Raw genomic sequence first — 23,716 nt, 5'->3', positions numbered from 1 at the left:
TAACTGGCCTAGACGCAGCACATATATTTAGGGGTGAAATACCCTAATGTTTCAAACTTATTTTAAGTGACCCAGGGTGGAGAAAGTATGTGAGAGAGAGCATGTGAGTGCATGGTGTGTGTGTGTGTGTTGAGAGAGATGCTGGGAGAGAAAGAGGAAGAGAGAGCAAATGTGGAAAAAGATAATAACTGGTGAATTTATGTAAAACAACATGAGTATTCAATATATTCCTTTTAACTTTTCTGTAGATTTACACTTTTCCAAACGAAAGTTGAGGGAAAATTTTTATAATAGAACAAAAAATTCAACATGCTTAGAGTAAATATAAAATTCAGAAATACAATGCATCTCTAATATAAAAAACTTGATTTTCCTGAATATATTTTACTGCTCCCCATGGAAATAGGAGAAAAACAATATGGCATAGTTGCTCTGAAATTCCTCTATGAATCTTCAAGGCTTCCAAATTACTTAAGTGAAAATCACTTAGCCTAATGCAGCAATCACAAATTTATCTGAGAGGCAAGAAAATACACTGGACAACTCACAAACCCCACTGTACTTTACTCACAGTGTGGAACACCACACACCTCAAAACATGGCTTTCAAATATATTTTCTTTAACAGAATTTCTGGTAATTTCAAGTGAGAGAGGTATGCAGTTTTAGCTACACAGTAGATACCCCACACAATCAGCAGACAAGTCAATGTTATCTCCAGTGAGATAATTTATCATAAAAAATTCACCAAAAATTGTAAGCAGTCTGGATTCACGTTTATTGAAGCCAGTAATGAGACATCTTCTTTCCCAGCACTAGAAAGCAAGATTCCACATGACTGCATACTGCATCTGAATAGGGCCACACCCCTGGACTAAGGCTGCTGGACGAATAATCTGCAGTCCTAATTTTAGGTTAAAAATACCAATAAACTTAGTGTAGAGACAACAGTGAACCTTCACTTACAGCATCAGCATTGTTAAGGTCACGATGTACATACAGAGCAGTCACTTTCAACTTTGTTAAACTAATAAAACACGGTGTCTTCAATTTAAATACTGATTTTAAAATGCCAATCGAAAACAAAAAGTGCAAAAAAAATTAAATAATTCTAGCAGCATACCCGTTGCATTTTTAGGAAAGATCAATTCATGGCCTTAATGTGGCTACATCTTCAAAATTGGGCTTTTATCTTTGATTTTTCCATTTTAAAGTCAAACAGCAGATGTAACCATTATAATGTATATAAAGTCATAAAACTGTCTTTAAAAGTCTACCATACAAATGTATTCTATAAATAAAATGAAGTTTACTTTAAAAAGTAAAGGCTGTTTATTGTTTGGCTTTTGGTTCCAATGCTTGAAAACCCAAAAACAATGAAAAATCTCTCCCCTCCTCCCAAAAAGAACCCTGCAGCTCCCCAAAGTTGGCAGACTTTGGCAACCACTGAGCATATGACATTATGTATCAGTTTCTTCTGATACTAGAAGCATCTGCTTGTCATGAGAAACTAAAAGCGATCTTCAAGAAACCTTCTTTTACAAGACAGGTGTCTCGGCACTTCATCCATTTTAGTATATTTTATATTGACACAAAAGTGCTTTATCAGTTTAAATGATAAAAAAATAAAAGTAAACTTATGCACTAAAATTTTAAATCACCTTATATCGCTCTTAGTCACGTGCCTCTCCAAAAACTCCTTGTTTCTGAGTTCACTCATTTTTGTGCCCCACCCCCCAGCTCCTATAGAGGAATTAAGTGACCCCCACCGTCAGTGTAGCTACAAGTTGTTTGACATCTGTTAGTCACTACACCACAATTATCATTCGACAGACAGTTTACTGTCATTGCCTGGACAATCTGATAATTGGAAGCCACAAAAGATTTTTTTAAAAAAATAACTGAATTTAAAAAGGGGGGGGAGTATATTTTCAACAATAAAACTGGCACAAGAAACATGTTATGTTTGTCAGAAAGGCAAGTAAATACTCAGCTTTCTCTTTAACAGTGTTCAGACCTTTACAAAAAAGCAATCGAGAGTTTGAGTCTTGTTATAGAACACAGGATATTAAGTTATGCCCAGTACTATGTTAGTGGTCAGTTGAATCTGGTATGTAAAAGTAATGACTTTAGGGAAGTTATGTTCAGACACAGTACAACAAACATTCATATAAAAAAAGTAAACTCCACATAAGTGAATTGTGGTTTTTCCCTTGGTTTGACAACAAATGTTTTATACATTAACTTAACGGTAGTGTTTGCATTTAAATGTTCTGTATCATGTATAAAATTTAAAGTGCCATTTCAAATCCACAGAAGTCATTTTCAGAATGGTGGTGTGACATAACAATGTTCATGAATTTGCCCTAAATGGAGACACCTCGAACTCTTATTTCTCTAAGGAAAAAAACGCTACATTTTATGAAAAACACAAAACCAGAAAAATGCATCATTTCCATTTTAGATATAAAACATTCATACTTATTTGTCCACCTGATAGCACTGATCAGACCAGGGAGCTAGGACAAGACCCTTTTGCATCAGTGGAACTCCATGATGGCTTCCACAGACCATAAGGCAGGAGTTGGTACAAGCCAATTAATCAGTATGCAATTACATTAAAAACTACCCTCAAACTTTCTGTAGCACATTGCATTATGGTAAAATGAGAGGTTGGTCACCCATTCTCTATCTGTAGGCCAGCCTGTGGTAGTAAAAAAAAAAAAAGAAAAAAGAAAAAAAAGTTTTTTTTTAATTTAAAAAACAAAGCAGGAGCTACTTAGAAAACACAATTCAAAGTAAACTACTTTTGTAACTGTTGACTTTAAACACACCCCACCATGACTGCTGCTCCACAATGCACATGTGTGGAGCCCAGTATCTCCCCCAAGGACTTGGCCTAGGCCAAGCACATGGGTCCTGGGCAGCTGCCATCTTCCCTACATCTGTGCCAGCTCCACCTGACTCAGGCAGCCCCACACTTAACACATCTTCCGTAAGTTAAAGATGCATTTGGAACAAGTCTAATCCCCATTTTGCTTAGTGTTTAGTTTGGAAATGCTTCTGATATTGCCTTAAAAATGACTGCGTTCTATTGAACACACAGTATTTACTAACACTGCTCATCTCCTCCTTCCACCTCCTTCAACATTCGGCTTCCCCACTATCACTTCTCTCACTCCTTCTTTCAGCCTTTTCCATTTTCTGGACTTTCTCCTATTTAACCTGCTTCCCAAGAACAAGTGATTTGTTAGCACGCTACTGGTCAGACTAACCACCATCTGATCAATGATTTCCTGATCTCATCTGCTCCGCCCTGAAAGTAGGCCCTCTTTCTCTTGATCTACCTTCCCATCCACAAGAAGCCCCACCTGCACTTGCTTCCCACAAGAGCCACATGCCTGAGAGTCCAAGGGTTATCCTTAACAAAGGGGTCTGACACATAACCTTCCTAAATGTGCAATTCACACTCGGACAAGCCAATGAAGTTTTTTTTTTTTTTAAGTTCATCTCCCCTGCCCCAAAAAACTGATAGCATGTGCCATATCAGAAAAATCCTGGTCTTAGCAGATCAATATACATAGTTATTTGGTCATTTTACATATGCAATTTTAAGAAGGATCAGGCTTCATTTTCTGTTGAAGAGTTTGTTACCATGGAGTCTGGTTTTCGAGTCATTCTATCCAGTTCTTCCTGAACATTTGTCAACACAGTCTTTTGTCCTTAAAAAAAAAAAAGAAAAGCAGCAGTGATGGAAGACTAAAATTTCTAAAAAGAAACATTTAAAACTATACAGATTTCTGTAATCATTTGTGGTGACAATAACCTCAATAAGAATGAGGAAAGCCTTTTATCATTGCAATGATTATGAGGAAACAGCCTGGGGATGCCTTTGTGCCAAAAACAAGGGACTTTCTGAAAAACCTCTCCTCACCTGACCCCTATGCACTCTCATTGTCATGTTCCTAGAGGTGGCATCTGAGTTTCTAAGATGCAGCAAACGACTTTCTGTGCCTCAAATACAAAGGAGTTAAGATTTTGTTTCTAATTCTAACACTCTAAAATGACACATATATGGCCCAGGAACACTATATTTCAGTAAGAAAATAAGACTAAGGCCAGACATTTCAATCTTGCACAACATTGGTATTCACATCTTTTTCTTATCAAATACTAACTGGAGCCTGGAAATGTCTCCTATTTCCTGCCAGGGACTACCAGCTCTCAGCCTGGGCCACCAGACCATACTCTGAGTCTCTAAGAACTCAACAGGCCCTGAAGGTCCAGGCTGACCTGAGGATGGAATGATTTCCTTCAGGGCTTCCTTTGATCTGAAAACACCAATTAGGGAAATCATTGTATTAACATTTCTTACAGCCAATGGAAAATTAAAAGCAAAGAACTTTTTAAATGGTCTCAAGCTTCCAGGAGAAATGTTAACTTCCTAGGAACTTGCTTCTTTGTTTCAGAGACCTTCAAGACATACACTTGCCCTACCAGCCCACATGGAAGGACATACAGAGAAATGTATGTATGACAATGAGGGAAGCTTTGTGGAGGAGGAAATGACAACCCTCCAGTGAGACAGGGAGAGTTCACAGGCTCCAGCTCATGGCAAGACTGAGGACAATAAACAAAACCCTTATGAAGCATCACAGAAAATTAAATAAAATGTCAATGGTACACCCTAGACCATGACTTCTAATGGCTAGAGTTTCTACTCTAAGACCTCGTGTATGGTTTAGGATCTATCTCAACTCACCCAACAATCAGTTCTTGACAACCTGAATGTACAAAAATCCCACCTTAAATGTGCCCAGGAAACCTGCATGATAACATATAAAGTATACTCCTCAGTATATAGCAGAGAAGTGCCTCCTTGCTTGGCTGTTCAGAAAACCAAAAGTCTGCAGGTCAGGTAAAAGCAGACACTCCTGCCCGCCTCCCCAACTTCCAGCACTCCTCAACCAGAAGGATCATAAGTCTCCAAGGGTTCTTCAGTACCTGACTTCTTGGCTGTGCTCTGTACCCCACCGGCACCAGGGCTTCCAGGAGAGCCTGTTTTTTTACTCAACAGACTGTTGAAGAAGCTGGCCAATACCCCTTCACTTGCTGCATTATCTAAGGAAACATTAAGAAAAAAAGCATCACACAAACTGGATGACTCAAACGAAAAAAATAATTTAGTTTTCAGCTTGGAATTATCCATTTGTGGCTTCATATTCCTAGGATACTGAGCATATTCATTTACTACAATGCCTTATAAACTGCCACTGCCAAGGCTAGTTACATGTTAGCATAATTAACTAGAAACCTGTTTAGATGTTCCACCTGTTGAGAGGCTTAATAGATAACCTGTGCTCTTTATCAAGGGTTCCCAATCCCTGGGCTGTGGACTGATACTGGTCTGGTCTGGGGCCTGTTAGGAACTGGGCTGCACAGCAGGAGGTGAGCAGCAGACCAGCAAGCAAAGCTTCATCTGTATTTGCAGCCGATCCCCAATACCAGCATCACCACTTCAGCTCCACCTCAGATCATCAGGCATTAGCTTCTCACAGGAGCACCAGTTACTGGTGCCTAAAAGGTCAGAGACCACTGTTCTATATCATTTCTCTATCCACAAATTGTCTTTCAAAGTTTAATAAGCCTACCACACTCCAAAACTACTCTAAAAAGCTCTCATTCAGAATAAAAGACAGCCATTGAACATGCAAAAATAACAAACTTCTGTTTTGAGGGTCATTGGGTATTACTAAATCACTGCAATAAGAGCTCCTTAAATTATTAAATAATTGAGCTTAACAAGAAAATAAAGGGGGTAAAAAGTCCCACAGTTCATAAATGGCAATAATATAAACATGAGCAACAAAACTAAGGACTCAAAACACACATTTTAATATGACTTATGTTGCATTCCTCTCCAAAAGAATCTGCATAGCCTAACCAAAGACTTACACAAAGCCAGGTGCAAGGACCACTGATTCCAACAAAGAAAAGGCCTTGGCCCTCGCCAACCATGAACCCACTCCACAAGAGAGGATGTGGAAAGTAGCCCTTGTTGGAGAAGAAAACAGCCCAGCCACCATGAGTCTCTACCTCCCTAACCCCTGCAGAGCTTAGACCTAGGATTGAACCACTCTCCACAGAGACAGGATACATACTTTTGATGTTTGGGTCCGGCTTCTTTACTGATGTGCCTGGGGAGGCACTAGGCACGCTGGCTGGCCCTCCCCGGCCCTGGGTTCTTGGAGAGCCAGAGGGTCCTCTCGCAGGAGATTCCTAAGTCCAAAACCAGCCCAAGTCACATACAGGCATAAAAATAACAGAACACACATATTCCAAAAATGAAGCCATGCTTCTGCAGGATATTTTTCACAGTCTAGGAAGAAGGGTGGCAGGACTGGGAGTTTGCTCCCACCTTAGTCCCTTTCTAGATCTGTTTCTTCTAAGAGAAGAGTTATCAGGATAACAAAGCCAGTTCACTCTAATTCCCAGACCAGTATTCCCTCATCAGACATTTTCTGATGCCTACTATGTTCCTGACCCTGGGCTTTTAGGGGGAACAAATTCCCTGTAAAATTACAGAAGTCCATACAAGCTTTTATAATGGTATAAAGTTTGAAGACACCCATGACACTGGGCCTTGACCCTCTGTTTAAGGTACTCACGGAAGCTCTCGTGGGCGTGGCTGGCTGCTTGGCAAGGAGTGACTGCAAAGAGAGGGACACACTGGCCATTAACCAAGGGTCTGCAGGGTACACTGAAGGTCTGGAGAAATACTTCCAAGTATTCCACTAGGGGGCACCATTAACAACAACCAAGTCATAGGTTTTATACTATAAATGCAAAAAATTTTGAGCAGTTTGGTATGTGGTGAAAAAAATACTCCCAAGTAACCAGTTTGAAGCTAAGGAAGCAAGGAGAGAGAGCACAGAAGGGAGAAACAGTTGGCAAAAGAACTGTCAACGCCCCCTGCTGACCTGCCTGTACCATTAGCAGACCAGTGACATGTCTTAACAACAGTCCAAGTAAAACAGAAAGGTGATATGAGTCTGTATTCTGAACTGTCAGCTTGGGGAAGTTACTCTTCTCCCCTACACAATGGGTATATCAGGTCACTTCTCTTCATGCATAGGGCTGTGTGGGACTATGTGAAATAATGGAAGTGAAGTCAGGGCACTTGGTGAACTGTCAACACAGGAAGTATTACGCCAGGAGGCCTACATTTTCAGAGAGAAAGTGTACTTAAAAAAAAACTAAGGCAATCACTGTAGAACCTGTAAGGCAGGCAGGGGATCCCCCGAGGCAGGTAGACTAACCCCTACTCTGGACCAATCCTAAGTGACTTGGTCACAACTCCCTTAGTGCTGCAAGCTCTCTGATACTTGTAACCTGGCCCAAGGAACTGGCATTTCACTCATGAGAAGGCCTTTGCTGTGGCCTCACTGGTCTTCTTACCTGTTGCTTCATTAGGAACACCTGCTCATCCTCTGCAGCCACCTCTTTGTCGTGGACCAGCTGTCAAGGGAAGAGACACCCTCATTTGTGGCCACAGGCCAAGAACACCCAAATTGCTGTTAAAATTCACCCTAAAAGGAGAATCTTAGGCTCAGATCTCCACATGGGTCTAGGAAGAGTACCTGCTAGGATTGCAGAATTTTTTCTAGCCTGGCACAGACCCTGTGTCAAGACCAACATGTGGCCAACAGACATTTTTAAAGTCTGGCAGGTTCTGAACACTTCCCAGATCAGTCTGCAGGAGCTCAACAGAAGCAAGAGGATCTACTGACAGTAGTCCAGAGGCAGCGGTGGCACTGTCAGGACCTAACAGGAAACTTCAACCCCACTCAATGCGGGCACTCCATCTCTCATGCCCCACCTCCTAGATCCATTTACATAACCCCAGACTTCATCTAAAGACTTTTTTAAAAAGGGCCATGGATTGCTCCCCCCCCCACCCACCCAGGATGGTTCAATGTATAAGACCTGATATTCTTTATAGGTTTCTTTTCCCAAAAAAAAAACACCTGTAACTCTTACAGTTACTCACTGACTTGGGTACCTTTCTCACAGGAGGTTTCATGATAAAGTCTTCATATGCATCTTCTGGCTTCACAGTTGTGAAATTTTCATGTAAAATTGCTATTTTCTTTTCATTGTCCCAGCCTGCAGGTCTAAAGGCAGAAAGACAGGCTGACTTGTTTTTCTTATGACTATCTTATAGAGTACTCAAAACACATTCTGGGTTAGACAGGACTCCTGGATAAGTTCCTTTCCCACAGAGTCTGTAGTTGCTGGGGCTGGCTTCTTACTTTCGGTAGACAAACCAATATTTATCGCAGGTATAACCCATCAGATCAACACCGCTGGTCTTGCTCCATACTGAGCTCATGGGACCCAAGACCTAAGGAGCCAGAATGTGATCTGACCACACATGCTGACTCACAACAAGTGTTCAGAGCCTTCCCACAACTCCACCCGGAAGATCGAGAACACAATGGGGCCCTGTTCTGACAGAATAGAGAATGCACAGAGTAGAACAGAGAGGAGAGCTCAGGATGGGACTGTTTCTTGCAGGCTTTGGCATGCAGGCACCCCTCCTGTAAGAGCTGTTCCTCTGAGAACTCTTCTGACAATTTTCTTGTGGATTGGTTCATTAATTTTACTGGTATAAGAAGATGTACCCTGGAGCCAAGGGGGAGACCAGGACCTGCACTATTCTAGGCCCCAAACCAAACAGACAAAGGAGTCCGTGAAGCTCCTACACAGGTGCTACCCACTCAAATCTCAGGGCAGTATGGCACCCAGGTTCCATTAAGCTATATAGCTATTTAAAGGAGCAATTAAAAATGCCCTACATGACATACTTCTGAATTCTAGAAGCTCTAAAAGATGGCAGCTGGTTGTTTTATAGGCCTTTCATTCTCCACTTAACTCCTGCTCCAACGCTCTATAACCAAGAGGGTACTTAGCCAGAACGCTCCAACCAAATGGCTTTGCTGATGCTACCAGCTCCCAAATAGGCAACAACATATAGCACCAAAAGTGCAAAGGGACAAGGTATGATCAAGACACCACCATGACCCATGCAGCCTTCAGAAGCTGTGAGATGCATATCCACTCCAGACCAGCCCCCAACCCAGCCTGTCTCCATGCTCCTCCTGCTCCCCGGAATCACATGTGATTTTGGCACTGGCTCACTCCAAAAACATACCACTCACTGCACTTGTGTCTTTGGTGCCTGCCTGACCGCTCTGAACAACAATCCTCTAAAATTGGTCCAAGCTTCTAGGTTTGCTGTTTGCAAGCAGCCCGAGTGAGGATCTCCCTGAATGTTCAGGGGGCAATCTATTCAGTCCCCTGAGAGCTCTTGGCTTTCGCGTCTTCAGACTTCTCATGGACTGTCCCTCCTACCCCTCTATTCCTTTTGGCCTGCCTGGCACATATCACTCATTCTACCAACATTATCCTTTCTGCCTTCCCTGCCACACTGGCTCCATTACTGCCCTACCCCTCCTCGGCTATGTGTCAGTCCCTACAGTGCTATGTGTAGGGACCACCTCTCATTCATTTCTGAGTCCTCAGCACAGAACCTGAGTACCTAGGAGGTGTTCAGTATTGGCTGAATGAACTGTACTTCTTTTTTAAGTTGAAAGGATAACTAAGCCTAAAAAGACTGATCTACTGGCACAAGTTGTTTCAGAGACAACAACTTCAACATTTATTTATGCATCCACACACTCACCATTCTCCACTGAGACACAAATTTGGGCAAACGGGTATCCAAGTCCCTGCCCAGTGGCTCTCAAAATGTAAAATACTAGAAACACAATAAGCACTCAATACAGCCAAAGCCCATGCTGACAGGAATGCCTGCTGATGGGCAAAGGAACCAGATGCTTCAAAAGAAAACATTCAGGATCCCAAGAGCGCCAATTCCCTCTACTTCAACTCCATCCTCCAGCAAGTATATTACCAGAGTTTACAATAATAGCAAAAATGGATGACTTAAGTTTTGGCAAGTTGCTCTCAATGAGGAAAGGTAGCACCCCAATCTCACACCACCCACCTCCTTCAGACTGCAAGCAGAATGGCAAGTAATCTGGAGAGGCGAGGGCACTCTGTGTGCACCTATCACCTATGAGATCCCAAGCACTTTGCCCCAAGGCAGCAGAACGCTGGCTATGTAAGACAGAGGCAGCTAACTTGGAAGGATAAAATGTAAAGAGCAAATGTACTATAAAGAGTTTGAAAGCATCACCTATAAATAACTCACATAAAAACTGCATCCTTTTCCACAACTAAGGCAGGTGTGGTAAAGTGGAAACCATATGTTTTATGAACAATGTACTTATACAACAAGTCGAGGTTCTTCTCTTCCTTCACTGATGTGTAAATCAACGCAGCTCCATCTAATCAATCTGCTTAAGGAAAACCAATGCACTGTAGGAGACAAAAGCAAACACATACAAACAACTCTCATAGTACTACTCACAGGTTGATCAGTGTTTGATCACTACATGATAAACAGAAAATATTAAAATTTTAAACTAAAAAGGTAACATTATCAGATGAATCAGGTCAAAAGCATGAAGTATGCTGTTGCTAGCGGGCCACGCACTTCATTTTTTAACATGTAAATGTGTCTTCTGACCCATCAGATTGCTTTCCAAAGAGAGTCAAGTTAATAGCTCTGAGGCTAGTCCTGGAAAACATTCTCGGCATAACCAAAGGACACAGATTCTTTCCCAGGCAAATGCTCACATGTGATCAAGTTTATCTTTTAAGCACACCTTTTATAAGAGATGAGTACCTACATGTATTGGTAACCTCCACTGAGCTGGACAAGCTCTAGAGCCCAAAAGAAGCAATAGAAGCCCATCCCTCACCCCAGCCCTAGGATGTAGGACTACGGCACTACTGCTATAGGATTTTTACAGAAACAGGACTCATAAGACTGCTGACATAGCACCTTTCTCATGGACAGCAAAATACAAACATATGGGAAACAACTGTAGCATCTAAAACAATATCGGGTTGGGGGTTGGGTAATTAACCTCTTCTGCAAAAAAAAAAAAAAAAAAAAGCAAAGTTTAAAAAGATTCCCAAGATATGTAAAAGTAATTTGGTAATAGAATGTTCATATATCAGCTTTCTTTTTAAGTATGAAAGCCTATCGAACGTACAGCATTAAAAATAAAAAGAGATCAAAGACAGGCACAATTAATAAGTCTCAAATTTCAAAACAGTAAAATATGAAACTAGTAAAAAGATGTATATAGTTTCTCCCTGGCAGAAGACTATTCTGGTATTCTAGATTCAGGAATTACTTTATCTCTTTGAAGATGCTCCTTTTGGAAGGAAGCCTGTGCCCCTGGGCCCTGACATAGCACTCCAAGGATACACTGGAGGCAGAACCTCCGTAGGTGTGACTGGATGAAGTCAAAGTGCTCCTCCCTGTAATCATGCTCCTTCTCCAGGACACTCACCGCATCACACTGGAGGGAAGATAGAAAGAAGTTACCTTTTTGCATCTCTGACTTTTTCAGATGCGAACGGCATCTTCTTCAGAAATAAAGTATCACAGTTCCGAGAAGAAAACCATAGGCAAAGGTCTAAGCATTAATTAGAAAAGACTGGAAAGCAACTGGACATTTTTCTCTTTCATCCTGGCCTATAAAGTTGTGATGTAATAGCCCTGGTCACCGCACAGTTGTTCTAAGAATCAAACGAGGTCACATCAGGAAACAGGCCCACTGGACATGGCTGTGCACTGCACACTCCATAGGACTCCATTTCACAGAATGTGATGCGAATGGCACACCCCGTGGTTAGGCAACATGGTGGCTCTGACTGGGAATAAAGTACTTCTGAAACTCAAAATGTTTTATTTTTTAAGACCTTCTCTCAAATTAGTTATCGTCCATATTTTAAGTTTCAGCTGTAGATTAACCATTAGCAAGTTTAGTCCACTGAATTCTTTTGCCAATAACTACATTACATGGCAAAAAACACCAAATTGTCATCATTATCAGTTACTGCGCATTGTTCAAAATTAAAAAAACAATTTTTCTGAAGACCATTATTCTCTCAGACTTGATGTGGCTTCTTCTTTCCTCAAAATATTTTAAAGCTACCTCTTTTTCATTCTGTGAGAGATAAAACTTTGTTTCTCTATGACTGAACTTAAATTTCTATTCCCACCTCATAATTCTACAGGGTGGAAGAAACTCAAACCTTAAGTTCCTTTCCTTTTCCCTACTAGGGTTATGTTCCTTTCTGAAAATCATCTTGAGTCCAACAGACTTTAGAGACCAAAGCCCAAAAGAATTCTTTCTGCTCTTCCGTATTAGTTTTTCATTAGTTTAGACTAGAAAAAAATGGCTTACATGGCCTTACAAAAACTGTTTTGAGTTCTGACTTTGAATCACTAAATAAAGTTGAGTGCTTCACAGAACGATTAACCCAGGCTGTAAGCAAACGGAATGTCATGTTTCTAGCAGCAATGTTTAAATGACAATATTTTCTATCCTGGTATATGCAGTGCACCCTAAGTTTTTTTAGTGACTGCTCACTGGCTAAACCCAGCCAAGTGTACAGCTCCCTGGCACACACCTTTGTGCACACCACCAACACGGGGATCCCGAGGTTATGAGTCAGCACGTTGTCACCGAGAGGCAGGGCAACATTTTCTTCATCAGGACCCGAAGTCAGAGGCCCTCTTCTTTGTGGGGAACCTTGACAACCTTCTTCAGGTTCAATATAGTCTTGAAAATCTTTCACAACTACAGGTGAAAAAAGAAAAAATCACATACACACATATAAAAATACATATCAGCTTTAGAAAACTGAAAAGCAGCACAAAAACAGAAAGAGCTGTGACAAACCCTAACTGCATCCTACTGCAATATTAGGGATTTGGGGATGATGATGCAAAACGTCAATTCTGACATATTCAGCCTGAGCATTATAACCTTAGAGCAGCAAGGATATTTCCCTGAACATCTTCAATTGTATTCAACTCTCAAACAGGTTTTTAAAAACTTCTATGGCTTGAACATTTCCTACTATGAAAAAAAAGCCACTTTTCTTATATCTCTTACATTTTCAAAATACCAGAATAGTTGAACTGTGTTACTTTAACAGAGGCAACCACTAACAATAGCTTGTAACTTCTAAAGCTCCTCAGAGTCCTCATTAGAAAGAATAAAACCATTTCAATTCCACAAGAACATGCTGTTTTCATACAGCTGAGGTATGTCTGCACTAAGCAGAGAGGCTGGGCTTGAGCAGCACCATCCGAATCTCCTCAGCATCTCACTCTTGTGGACTCAGTCTCACCATTAGGAGATCCTGAGTTGCATGTGTAATATTCACAGACCTGTTCTTGCCTAACACTAGCAGGGGTCAGAGGTAAAACATCCACTTCTGAGCACATACAATTCTGGCCAAGGTAACCCTAGGAGGGCCTTCAGGCCTTGGTTAAGCCAAGTGAACACAAAGCCCACAGAAATGCATGGCTGCTTCAAAGCTTGCATGTGAGGCCCAAGAAAAAGGACATGATAGTTAAAGTTATTCTAAGCCAGAGAAGCAAACAGGCAGCTCTGCCCTTCTATGCCCAATAGGACTAAAGGACCAAAGGGCCTTTTATAATCTCATTCACATGTTCGTTAAGACAATGCAAAAAACTGGATTAAAGAGAAGCTAGAGAAAGGTACACATACTCCTCTTTCCCCCACCCCAGAATAGGTTTTAAACATTTTAAAACAATGAGTTTTAATTTACAAAGATTCTAAGTTATGATTACATAACTTCTAGAATTATCTGGGAGCACACTGTCTTTCATACAATACTGGCAAACTGAAAACTACTGACTAAACCCTAAAAGTACACATACAACATTTCATCTTTGCAACTTTTTTTTCCATATATTCTAACAGTAATCAATCATTTTATTTCAATTAAATTTTTTTTTATACCTGCAGCACCTGGTCTTCCTAGGTGGCCTCCCATCCAAGTACTAACCAGGCCCAATCCTGCTCAGTTTCTGGATCGGCACATTCAGGGTGGCATGGCCGTAGACTCTGCAACTTCTCTTTAATTAAGCTCATTCACATAGCTTCTCTGCCAACATAAACAATCTACTCAAGAGCTCTGTACTGCATTTCAGTTGGACAAAACCAGAAGGGTTTTGTGATCAACTTAGCATGGTTGTTGAAGAATCCTGAAGGAATCAAAGGTTCTCACATTTTCTATTTAAAAGCATTTTAACAATCTTCAAATCAATGAAAAATACAATGGCTTAACTGTCTAAATAATACCTATAACTTCCCAAGAATATGTGAAGCACCCACCAGGGCTTTTAAGACACTGAGCATGGCAGAGCCCGAAACAGATTACAGGTGAGCTAACTAACTGTGGGAAGTGAGGCAGGTATGAGGCAGCTCTGGTGGTCTGCTCCATGAACTTCCATTACCCAGTATGCTGCACAAACTCTGCTACATACTGCTTAAGGCATGATGTGAAAATGGCTGGGCAGCCCTGAGTTAGACTATTCACTCACTAAAGGAATGACTTAATTATGGCTGTCCACAACAGTAGGAAACACACATGTTTTTAATAACTCAGCATTTTAGAAAATAAGTTGGAAGGCAGAGCCATGTCCATGACAGGTTGGTGAAAAGGGAGGATAAAAACATGATGAAGGGTGTAATTCATGCAATAAAATGTGCATTTCCCTTAGGATACCACATACCACAGAATTAACAATTTCTCTCTAAATGGGGGATGGCAAGTATTTCACAGCAGGGGCCATCGGCCCACCTCGGACTCCTCTTTAATGTCAGATGGGAGTGGGTATGGGAAGGAGATTGCAGAATACCCTACGCTAGCTGCTGCCCCCACTTTCTCACTTTTTCCCTCCTACTTCATTGATCACCCATTGGTTCCACAGTCCTGAGTCCCCACTGACTGCATCTCATCTTTTTCCTCTACTTGATAAGCAAAAGACACCCCAGACTTAAAGCAGGAAAGAAAACTAACCTACACACAAACGCCACCTTCTCACTCAGATGGATCCTGCAGCCAAACAGCTGCCACAGATTCCCAACCACTGGGAACCTAATCCTGAAAGAGTGACCCACTGTGGAACAGCTTTCCAAACTCAGCAGATTGGAGACTGGTGTTGGATTGGAAATTAAAGTGGTAACACACCTTCGTTTATACAACACCTAGAATCCAATTAATCTGGAAAGTGAGAGTTCTCTGAGCAAGGGGATGGCCAACTGCTTTATTAAAATGTAACCGAAAGCCAGCAATAACAAAGGCACTCCTTCAACATGCAATGCAAAGGCCTGACTACCTCTCCAAACATCTCAGAGGAGCAGTGGTGAAAACAAGAGCAGTCCTCAGAAGGTTATCAGAATCACGAGGCATGGACATGGTTCTAGTAATTGCTAGTTGCCCTCCAGTATCCTCTTCTCTTCCTCCTTATAACCGAACCCTGATACGTAGGACACATAGCCACATAGACTACATTTCCCAGCCTCCTTAGAAAGAAAGCAGGCACGTGCCCTGTAGCACTTCTTTCCTGCTCCTCCATTCTGCTGCCTAGAACAAATTAGAGCTCTAGTTGTCCAGAAGAAGAGAACCATACCCTAGAGATGACAGAGAAGTGAGCAGAAAGGAGCCAAGGTCCTTGACCTTTCTTCCCAGGGTTACTTTCCAGGCTTGAACTGCCTACTTCTGGATTTCATTTAGAGGAGAGAGAAATAAACTTGTCTTGTTTAAACCACTATTATTTTGGGTTTTGTGTCACATGCAGCTAATCCTAAGTGACAGGCATCAATGATGAAGACCACAAAATAAATTCAGTGTGCCATGGGAACAAAAGCTCTCAAGGAGTAAGCATCTTGTCTGCTGTATGCACACCCAATGCCTAAAACAGACCTGGTACAAGGCAGATATTTTCCTATCTGAGAAGGAACAATATTCCTTGGCTTAATCTCTTTTTTTCTGTTTTAACAAATCTTTACACGGTTATAACTCCAAGAAAACAAGTTTCGAAACTAAAATCTCCAGTGCATTTTTACTCACTAATCTGGGTACGACACTGAATGTGCAGTGAAAGGAAAACAGCTTTTCAGCCTCAGGACTATTCTGAGAAGTTGTTTTTAGGACCTCAATTTCAGAAGGAAAAGAGGCATTATCTAGAAAGGTCAGTGGCTGAAGACAGACCAGCTGAGCTGCATAACAATCACTGCAGCATACATGCGGGTGACCTGGGAAACCCACACACACAGCAAACCAAAGATCAGATGTAAAACTCCCTGCTTTAGCTAATGTGGGACAGGAGCAAGTTTGAAGTTATGACAGGAAGACACACAGCAAGAAATTTGATTGGAAAAGCACATCGAAATTTCTGAACTCTTCTGCCAGTAAGTGTGAAGATCCCATGTGCCACGCCCCAGAAGCACTCATTAATTCACTAAAGGGAATGATGTCATTCTGTGGAAATAAGCCAAGCTGATTCAAGCCTGCCCTGGCCAAGACTGCTGCTGCTGTTGCTGCTGCTGCTGCTGCTGCTGCTGCCACCGCTGCCACCACAGCTCCAGCCCCTACTCCTCCCATTTCCCTGGCTAGTGGACAGAAGCTGACGTAACTGCACAGAAGCAAGGGAAAAGAAAAACAAGCTTCTGAACCACATTAAGGGGGTGGAGGGGAACTTCCTTTAATTTGAAAGTTCTTTGTTCTCAAAGGACTCAGATGTCCTTAGTCTTAAAATAGCCTTTAAATTTTAATGACAAAAAAAAAATGGCCTTCCTATTATATGAATTAAAATCATATTTGCTGGATCCGTAAATGAACTAAGGTAGGAGCTGCAAGATTTGTCTTTTGTAGGGCTTCCTTTAAACCTGCCAACAAGAGGGTCTATAGGGCCATAATGGGACCCCAGGAAATGGACTCAAGCTGCAGAGATCACAGTAAGTCTCTACACTCATTGATGCTAACTTAGCAGAGTAACAAAAACGCAAACAGCCTCACAAAACTGACCATATTTTGGAAGATAAGGGGGAATCTTTATTTTAAAAAAGAACCAATGAAGATAACAAGGAATGTAAATTCATTTATTTTCTTCAACTGTGACACTTGAGATTAAAAACTGCTTCGAATACTTTTTGACTACTGAATTTACAAGAGCAACTCTGAAATAAATGGTGCAAACAAATCACAAACACTATGCAAGAACAGCTTTACGGCCTCTTTACACTGAAATGAAAGGTGATTGAAATCACCCAAAGAGACTACTGAATTTACCAATTAAGAAAATCTTATTTTACTTACACTTCCGTTCCAGCTCCCTCATTTCTTCTGGTGGAATTTTCATTTTATCAATGTGCTCACGTAAAACACTAGCCCATTTCTGTACAGATTCCATCATAGTCCAAGGCCTAGACATGTCTGCAACAAAAATGACCAGGGTCTCCGGCAAGGATTCAGCAGAAACTGCAAACTTCAGCAGGCCTTTGTGGTACAGGTCTCCATCAAGAATCCACACGTTACAACGTGTGTGATCTAGGAAAAGAGGTGAAGCCAAGTTACTACCTGACAATGACCAGCAGCACAGCTAAAAAGAGCTACATCGAGAAGAACTTGAAAGTGACAATCATAAAATTCCACACAACACACAAAAAAATCTTAACCAGAAAAGGGCCCAAGTCCTCAGTGGATATCAAACCTTGGTCAACGTGCCTCACGAACTATCTAAATTTTTTAAACTACCATAATATATTGTGTCCACATCTAAAAAGATTCCAGCGACGTCTAAGTTTAGGAATAGGAAGTGAATGACACTTTAGCCTTCAATAAGAATCAAGATACTAATAAAAGCTATAAATGTTCACTGGTCAGCTGTGCCATAGTCTAAATAATCCATTCTCTAAAATATCAGCAATCTGTGAGGCAGCAAGATGTGCCAAAGAGCCTGTGGTTAACCAATCTCTTTGTGCCAGTCACTCTAAGTAGTGTGATCACATACTACAAAGGGTGCCAACGAGACAGGACCTTCACATTCAAACATTAAGATTAAATTACTTATATAAATTGAGGTGTGATTTACTGGATGCCTGATGATTTAAGAAATTATTTTTGATATAACATGGCTGTTATTAAAAATCCTTATCTTTCAGATATATATGGAAGTATTCACAGATGTAATGATATAATGCATGAAATCTGCTTCAAAATAATCCAGTGTGAAGTAAAGGGAGAGTAACAGCTGAAATAAAATTGATGAAGAACTGGTAATTGTTGAAGATAGATGATAGATACATTGGGATTCATGGTTCATGATACCAGTCTCTATGTTAGAGGTAGTTTTTGTTTTCCACTGATAAAAAGTTAAAAACACATTCACACAAATGTGCAAGTGCTCACATTTAATGATGCACATGGTTCTTATATCACACCCGGATGATCAAATGATAGAAGATAACTCTCCGAAATGGTAATATATTCTTAAAATTTTTTAGTCATTGTTTTTGAGGGGGAAAAAATTATTACTATTTTTTTACAAAAGTACCTTAAGGACATACTCCTACCATCAAAAACATAATTTCATTAAATTTATCTTCTGATTAATTCCAAAATACCCTTAAAAATCTATCTTCTGCTACCTACCTTTTTTTGTACAATCAATTAACATGTTGTAAAAAATTTATATTCATGACTTGATTTCAACTGCATAAGGTATCTACATCTAGCTACACTTTCAAAACTCTTAATATATTTTAGAGAGTGGTTCTGGTTTAGGTTCTGTGAATTCCTTCAAAAATACTGCTCTATACCTGAAGCCTAGATTTTAATGTCTGCCTCTTACCAGGCATGATTCTTTTTTTTTCCTAGCTTCTCTTCCTACTGCCCATGTGCATGGAGAATACACACACCACATGTGGCATTAAATGGATGTCCCTAACTCTGAAGACAGAGGTCCTTTGACATGCCATGCCCCATCACAAACCAGGGACAAGCTAGAGACTATTATTTCCACCTAGGTGACTGTCTACAGAATGTGTATTTATAACCCAGTCAGACCACATAACAAAAAAACAACAGCTGAGAGATGTATAGTTAACCACAGGTTCATTGAGGAACATGCAAATAGATGGCCTAGAAAAATCTCATAAATGCAGAAACCAAGATGTTTTTAAGGCACCCTTAAGGAATCTGATATAAAAGTTAACGCATACTTCAATTCAAAGGCAAGCGAATATGTTTAATATGATCCTTTGGCATGAAACATGCTTATGTCATCATCTTGAAACAAGAGGCTACAGAGATTCACAGAGTACCCACATCATATTTTATACTTTCAGAAGAGTACTAGAGCTACCACTCTCTCAAGCACTTAATTATATGTGACAGGCCACCTCTCATTCTATCAACCTACGAAACAGGTACCATTACCCAATTCTACAAATGAGGAAACTAAGGAGCAGAGTGGTTAAGTCAGTCACAACTAGTGACCATAAGAATGGGATTCTGAACCAATTCTGCCTGGCTCCAAAGCTCAAGTTCTTTCCACAATAACCATACTGCTTAACAAAGACACAAAGCAAAAGACTTAGACACATGTGACCCTGAAGGCCTGGCTCAGCGGCCCAAGTCCCAGCCCTACCCTTTCAGACTACGGTGGGCCTTGATGGGCACCTATATGCCTCTGTTCACCTCATACAAGGAGCTCTCAACACATCCTTCAAGGAATGTTCATCATGGCAAAGGAAGCTGGGAGGAGGAGGAGCAGGAATAAAATCCCTGGGGTTCTAAGATGACCTCTATGTTACCATTAACACAATACAGATCTCCAAGTTTTAACAAGTGCTCCGAACCCATGCCCTCTATCAAATGACTCTTGGAGCTCAAAGAATTATCATGCCGGAAAGAACCCGAGTCCGGCTTCTTTATTTTAGCAATAAGGAAAAAGGGACCAGAGGTGGTGGGATTTGCCCCCTTTTAAGTCCCTCTACTTCATGATCCTTACTGTTTACATGGGTAAAGGCAAATATAAAGTAAGTAACAATGAAAACATTTCAACCTTACACCACATAGATAAATTTCCTACAAATAAAAAACTAGACACCAATAATTATTTTAGAGCCATTCAAGATCTAACACAAACCCTAAAAGTTTATAAAGGAAATATTATCGATTAATGGTAACCAAAAACCATTACCTGAATCCATCTCACAATTATACTTAAAACAAAGACTGTAAAATGGTATCTAATCCTTATAAGAGTGCTTACCATGCACTACTAGCTATCCCAACTACCCTGTAGGGAGAAACTATTACTATCTATATCCTCGAGATGAGGAATTAAGAGTGAAAGTGAATATTATCACTTCTGAGCCTCTATTCCCTCCACTGAACCACAAGAAATGAGCATTTTTACAGTTACAAAGAAACTCAGAAGTCTCCTGTAAATATCAGCTGAGCTGCTACACACTGAACCACAGCAACTCAGCTTCTCCACTAGAACCAAGCAGAATAACAATGGTACTCAGATCAGTCTGTCAAGCGTTTCTCTCACAGAGAAGTACAAAGCTTTAAAAAACATCTTTCTTATTACCTTTTCGTGCATCTGAAACTTTACCTTCAGTATCTTCCTTTAAGTGGGGGCTTTCCAGAGTAGCAGCTGATGACCCCATTCCCACTTATGCTAACATTCCCCATAAAGTGAGTTAAGCTCTACAAAGACAGATACTTATCTAGTCCTCTGACTTATTCTTTCAGAACTAAATAGATAATCGAGAATGTCTGGCCATGTTGCAGGCATTGCAACCAAGAAGTCAGAGACCTGTACACACCCCTTACCATGGATCAATACTTCACTTACCATCTCGGTCCTCGTCATGGACGCTGAGGTAGAGATACTCTAGGCCTCTTCCTTTTTTGCCATGCTCAGCTCCTTGTAGTTTAGTCATGAGGGTTGTTTTACCAGAACCATCTTCACCTACAAATGATGTATGTAAGAAGACAGAGTTTACTGTTTATTCCAGGCAAGGAGGGGAAGTCTTGACATTCACACAAAGAACTAAGTATTTCCTGCAAAGCCTGCTGTTGAGGTCTCTCGTTTATATTCATAAACAAAGGAAGCTTTGCTATAAGAGTGGTTGCAGTAGGGAGGGGTGAGAAAGGTGGCAAATTCCAAAATCTAAAATGACATTCTACTGCAGTTACCCTTACTTTATAAGGAAAGGACTAAGGCAGGTCCACAGGCCCTACCTACGATTTATAAGACACGTATTTAGAGACGTGAAAGTAAAAAGTGTAGCTAGCTTCTCACAAAATAAACTTTTACCACAAGAAAAGTAAGAAATCATCAAAATATTAAACTTAAAACTGAGGAACTCTGAACTAAAAGTCTGATCTTGCCTCACAATCATGAAAAGTTATTATTCACTTTTTATTTTAGTACATCTCTTTCATAAGCATCCTGAAAGATAGGAAACTAATGAAAATTATTATAGACCTGACCAAACTCTTAAGCACAACCTTAGTATATTATCAAGCGCCTCTTCATCCCCCTCCAATCAACTAACTCGACCCCAAAAGAAACCTTAAACATCAAGAACCACCACCAAGAAACATCACTAGGGACCCCTGGGATTTAATAATATGGACTTAAAGAACATGAGAACAGAAAGGCATTCCACAGATCAAAAGCCTCCTTCCCCATTCCCAGTACCACTACCTTATTCAAGCCCTCCACATCCCACTGTGACCACGATGAACACTTGTCAGTCTGACTTCAGTACCTGCTCATTTTAAGCCACCTGCTACTCTGTTGCCGGAGTTCCCTTTCTATAACACAGATCGAGAGACCTTGATGCCCCACTTCTTGAAGATCTCTAAGGGTCCTCTATTACCTATTGCAATGGTCATCACCTAAAGAAGACCATCTGTTCCGCTCACAGTGGAAATCTTCAAAAAGTGATTCCCATGAGAGTAGGGGATGGAGGTGAAATAAAAGGCTCTTGAGCAGAGGTCCCCAACCTTTCTGGCACCAGAGACCTGTGTTCCTGAGAACCTAATGCCTGATGACCTGAGGTGGATGTGAGGTGCTGATGTGAGCGCTGGGGAGCCGCTGTATTTTAAATACAGAGAAGCTCTGCTCACTTGCTCACTTGCTCGCTTGCTCGCTTGCTCGCTTGCTCACCTGCTCACCTGCCTGCCACTCCACCTCCTGCTATGGGGCCCCACTCCTAACAGGCCATAACTCCTAACAGGCCACAGATTCATAACTGTCTATGGTCCAGGGGTTAGGGACCCCTGCTCTTGAAAATCAGGGGCTTTCAGGAAAAGGCATCAATTCTTCAGCCTTAAGCAATCTTCCCCCAACTAACTTTAGCAGTAACCATCCATAAAGAGCTTCTGGAAGCTTCCCAACACCCACGCCCCCTCGTTACCTGTGTTCTTGCAAGCACTAACCCTTTGTGACCTTGCATGCCACTGCCATGCTACTCAACACTTATCCTTCAAAACACCTGATCCTCAAATTACCCTCTTTCAAAATAACACTAAGCAGTGTGATGCCCCCACAATAATCTGCCCATGCCCGGCCTGGTATATGTAGTGCGATCACATTTGTCTCCCTAGACTGAAATTCTTGTGTGGTATCTGATGGATGTCTGTGCTGTCTGGTGCCCAGCCTACAGAACTCACTCAACAAATGGGTTTGCCATATGAATGCACTGAACCAGACTCCCTCACTTGTGTGAGAAAAATGAAACCAGACACGTTAGGGGACCTGACACTCGTAACACAGCAGTGAGAACTGGAATAACCCACTAAGTCCCTCGATGAGGACTCCAAGGTCTGCTGTCTTCTGCAGCGTCCCTTAGACTGCTCATGATCAAGAAATGGCTCCTGTGCCATGTCCCCACAGCTCTGATCCTAAGTCACCCTCCTCTCCCATCTCTACCCAATCCTTATCATCTACTTATTCCCCTCTCTACGCCTAGATTTGGTGAACTTCTGGGCTGTGAGCGAAGGGCGTCAGAGACATTTAAATCAAGATTATTGTTATGGCCAAATGACTAAGGACTGCCGAGAACTGCCGACAAACACATGCCAGCATCACCGGGATCTCCAAAAGGGGCAACACCACAATCTTAAGTGTGTTGGAACTGGCCACTCTCCGACTCTCCAGCCTGGGTCTTTTGGCCCTCCGGTAGGGGCAGGCTACGGGGGTAAGAAAGACTGAGACCTGTAAAAGGAGTGCCGGCCTCGCCCACCCCGGCTCCCCAGGCACCGCCCCGCCGCCGGAGCTCACCGAAAACCAGAATATTCTTGCCGGACGGCAGCTTGGACCTGGCGCGGGTGGACACCTCACTCAGAATCGAGGACCTGTAAGGAAAATGACAAAGCAATCAGCCCCGAGTCTAGCCTGGACCTAACCGGCCCCGGACCGGCCATCAGTCAGACGGTCCGGCCCAGCTTGGCCGGCTCCCCGCCCCGCCACGCCCTCCCCGGCCCCGCCGCCCAGCTCGGCCGCCTCGCGGTCTCACCATAGGCTTTGGCCCTCCTCCTCCTCGCTGGTCAGGTCACTGGCGGCCGCCACGGCGGGCCCGTTGGAGCCCAGCAGCACTTTCTTCTCCACCCCCACCGGCGCCATCTTGCCAACTGCAGCCACAAAGAGGGCCCTCCCCCGGGTCCGC

At 41.8% G+C, this 23,716-nt stretch overlaps 1 protein-coding gene across 3 annotated transcripts; it reads right to left on the bottom strand.

The window, feature by feature from the left end:
* Positions 1-271: 271 nt before the first annotated feature.
* Positions 272-23,716, bottom strand: DYNC1LI2 (dynein cytoplasmic 1 light intermediate chain 2). Of its 3 annotated transcripts, XM_016162884.2 has the most exons (14): positions 23,567-23,716; positions 23,332-23,405; positions 20,893-21,009; positions 17,343-17,573; positions 12,615-12,784; positions 11,404-11,497; positions 10,276-10,411; positions 8,050-8,173; positions 7,458-7,517; positions 6,668-6,709; positions 6,161-6,278; positions 5,004-5,120; positions 3,654-3,721; positions 272-2,703 (listed from the first exon to the last, which is right to left on the bottom strand). In XM_016162884.2, the coding sequence occupies exons 1-14, from the start codon at positions 23,671-23,673 to the stop codon at positions 2,677-2,679; spliced, it is 1,485 nt and encodes a 494-aa protein (XP_016018370.2). In that variant the 5' UTR covers positions 23,674-23,716; the 3' UTR covers positions 272-2,676. The 3 variants fall into 3 exon arrangements, with proteins under 3 accessions (XP_016018370.2, XP_016018362.2, XP_016018378.2); XM_016162876.2 differs by having other exon boundaries at positions 272-3,721; XM_016162892.2 differs by having other exon boundaries at positions 272-3,721; positions 8,062-8,173.

This window comes from Rousettus aegyptiacus, unplaced genomic scaffold, assembly GCF_014176215.1.
Source record: "Rousettus aegyptiacus isolate mRouAeg1 unplaced genomic scaffold, mRouAeg1.p scaffold_m13_p_14, whole genome shotgun sequence".
Classification (NCBI taxonomy): domain Eukaryota; kingdom Metazoa; phylum Chordata; class Mammalia; order Chiroptera; family Pteropodidae; genus Rousettus; species Rousettus aegyptiacus.
The sequence above is the reverse complement of the archived record's forward strand: the minus strand, read 5'-3'. Positions and strand labels throughout refer to the sequence as shown.